The 2,761-nt window shown below is 50.8% G+C and overlaps 1 protein-coding gene across 1 annotated transcript; it reads left to right on the forward strand.

The window, feature by feature from the left end:
- The first annotated feature begins 391 nt into the window (after positions 1–391).
- On the forward strand, positions 392–2,432 carry PRR32 (proline rich 32). Its single transcript, XM_006181448.3, has 2 exons — positions 392–575; positions 1,405–2,432. The coding sequence occupies exons 1-2, from the start codon at positions 556–558 to the stop codon at positions 2,273–2,275; spliced, it is 891 nt and encodes a 296-aa protein (XP_006181510.1). The 5' UTR covers positions 392–555; the 3' UTR covers positions 2,276–2,432.
- The last annotated feature ends 329 nt before the right edge of the window (positions 2,433–2,761 follow it).

The following is a 2,761-nucleotide window of genomic DNA, read 5'->3' on the forward strand; positions in this document are numbered from 1 at the left end:
ACAAACCGCCCCCAAACTCTGTTCCCCAACAAGTTAATAGTATGCCTCCCCCAGACTGGACATTTAAATCACAAGATTAGGCCTGGTACTCCGCTCAATGTTTGTGCATTCAAACTGGAGGAGGAGATTCGACAACTACCTTTCTAAATAAAACCGCTGAAATAACTCTTAACAAAAGACCCTGCCACCATACTTCTAAAATCGTCTTGAAATGATTTGTCTTTCCAACTGGGCAGCACCAGGGTTCATGTCAGCGAACGCCTTTAAGTGCATCTACTACTGTGCAGAAAGGAATCCTACATTTAGCTTCAAAGGAGTGTCAGAGATTTATCCCCTCCACCCCTCCCCCTCCCCCTCCCTTCCCTAGCAACTGGTAACCTCAGAAAGCGGACTCTGCATCTAGAAAGAAGCAGTTGGTCTCTGGCTTCATTCGACTTGCCAAGCTGCTCCCAGGCAGAAGCACGGGTCACTTTTCTCCACACTGAGTTGGCCTGCGCGGGAGTTCAGCTGGTTTTCTCCATCACCTCAAGAAGGCTTTCCTGATCGAATTTCTCCATGGCTTGTATTGAAAATGTGTAAGTACAAAACTGAGTGCAACTGTTTAATGTGAAGGCAAGAGGGAGTTTGAATCATTGTCCTGTGTTAAGGACGACAGGGACTAGGGGGTTGCCGGGGATGCGGCAGGGGATCACGGACAAAAAGCTTTTGAAGGATATAAACTCGGCTACTAAGAATACCGGATTTAAGGGTGAAGATTTTGAAATGTAATTTTAAAACAAAAGTGGCAAATCTTTAGTCTAAATCATGGGGTTTAAAGATGAGTAAATTCTCTAGGATGTGGTATGGGTTGACTCAAAGAAAACTTTAACCAAAGTCGGTGTAAATGTTGAAGGATGCTCCGTAAAAGAGAAACAAACTGGGGTGCTTGTTAACATAACTAACCTCTCTTCGACTTCTGTGGAGAAAGGGGAATGTATTCCCTCATAAGACTTTCCAGAGCACTCCTGCCAGAATGTGGATGATGGGTTTAGTGGATCATAGATGCTACTGGACCTGGAAGAGCGGGATTTTCTGTTTTGATGGTGTGCCTGTGCAATGCAGCCTTTAAGGAAGCTCTCTGGGTCTTCTAGGCTTCCTTTCTGCCTGGAGGAGGTGGAGGATAAGGGGGCCAGGGTGGAGCCACAGGTCAGCCAGAAAGAGAAACCACAAAGCCTGGCGCTAAAGGAACCACCTGGTGAGGGGCCAGCAGGCTGAAGAAGCCTTTGCCTACCACACCCGGGAGGAGACAGGGCTCTCCCTTTTCCCATGGTGTATTCCAGCGAGTTCAACTGATCACATATTTCAGATAATTTCTGGTCACCGCATTCCCATTTTTCTCAAGTTCTTTATTTCTGCTTTTGGAAGCCTTGGAGGGCACGCCCCGTCACCCCTAGCAGCAGCTGCGGATGAACGCGGGAACCGGAAGCCGCGCGCCGACGCGCCGCTCCAGTGTCCAAGTGCCCTGCTGAAGGATGATGCCGAGTCCTGGGGCCACCCTCCCGGCCCGCTGAGACCTCCCTTCAACGTGCTGGGCGATCTGGCAAGAGAGCAACTGGAGCGCCGGTCGGAGAGAACAGCATCCTGCATTCCTGTCGACAGTGTTCTCAAACACCCGTATGGGCCACCACCTGCTGGGGCGGAAGAGTCCCTAGCAACAGCAGAAGTAAATAGCTCCGAGGGGCTGGCAGGCCGGAGGCAGAGGGGACAGGATTCTATTAATGTGTCCCAGGAATTCTCGGGCGGCCCCCCAGCACTAATGGTTGGGGGGACAAGGGTCAGCAGTGGGGGCCCTGAGAGAGGGGGCAGCAACGCAAGGTTGTATGTGGCTTTGCCGCGAGGTCAAGGATTCTTTCCACCCAGGGGCCCGCAAGGAAGAGGCCCTCCACATATCCCCACCATGAGATCGGGGATAATGATGGAGGTGCCTCTGGGAAATCCGAGAATGGCCGGCAAGGAGAGGCTGGCTCACGTCTCTTTCCCACTGGGAGGTCCGCGGCAGCCCGCGGAGAACTGGCCGAGGCCTCTGCCGCTGTCTTCCAGTACCCCGGGTTTTCCTTCTTGCGCTACTGCTCATTGCTTCGTTCCTCCGCGACCTCCGAGTTTCAGCCCGTTTCTCGCTATGCCAATCGCTTTCGCTCCTCCCCCGATATTTGGTCCTCCATTGCCTTCCTATTTTGCCGGTTTCCCTTCCTGGGGAGTGCCGGTTCCTGCATCCTCAAACAGAGAGAACAACTGAGGGCAAAAAAGGAACAACAACAAAAAAAAGCTGGGGAAAGAGGTGAAAGTTACTCATATACATTTTTATATTTGAACCCTCCTACCCTCTTACACTCTGTTTAGCACCCATGTGCCTTACACACTTGGGAATGCAATAAAGATTCTGAAGTTTGAAATATTGTGAATTATTTTTTAAAATGCCCCTCTGGGGGCCTAAACCTTGGATTTCATTTTCTACTTGTAAGGAAGGTAAAGCAGTCATGTCCCAGAGTTTTCTAAGTAGCTCAGTTGTGTCTCTGACACTGGCTTGCAGCTGGAGCTGTGGGGAGGGAGGAGCCGTTAGACTTGGCCACGTCTAGGGTGGGGGATTCCTACCTACCTAAGGCTATCCGGGTGGCTCAGACCAGGATGAGTGAACGGAGATAAGATCCAAAAGGTGGACCCAAGTCCCGATGAGAGAGAAAGAAAAATACACAAGCACTAAAAGTAGCCAGATGAGACTGAG

This window comes from Camelus ferus, chromosome X (assembly GCF_009834535.1).
Source record: "Camelus ferus isolate YT-003-E chromosome X, BCGSAC_Cfer_1.0, whole genome shotgun sequence".
Lineage (NCBI taxonomy): Eukaryota > Metazoa > Chordata > Mammalia > Artiodactyla > Camelidae > Camelus > Camelus ferus.

Excerpts from the sequence above, each read along its gene's own strand:
- PRR32 (XM_006181448.3), top strand. The coding sequence starts at position 556 with ATGGCTTGTATTGAAAATGT. Across the intron at positions 576-1,404 it reads ATGGCTTGTATTGAAAATGT|CCTTGGAGGGCACGCCCCGT; the intron begins GTAAGTACAAAA and ends TGCTTTTGGAAG.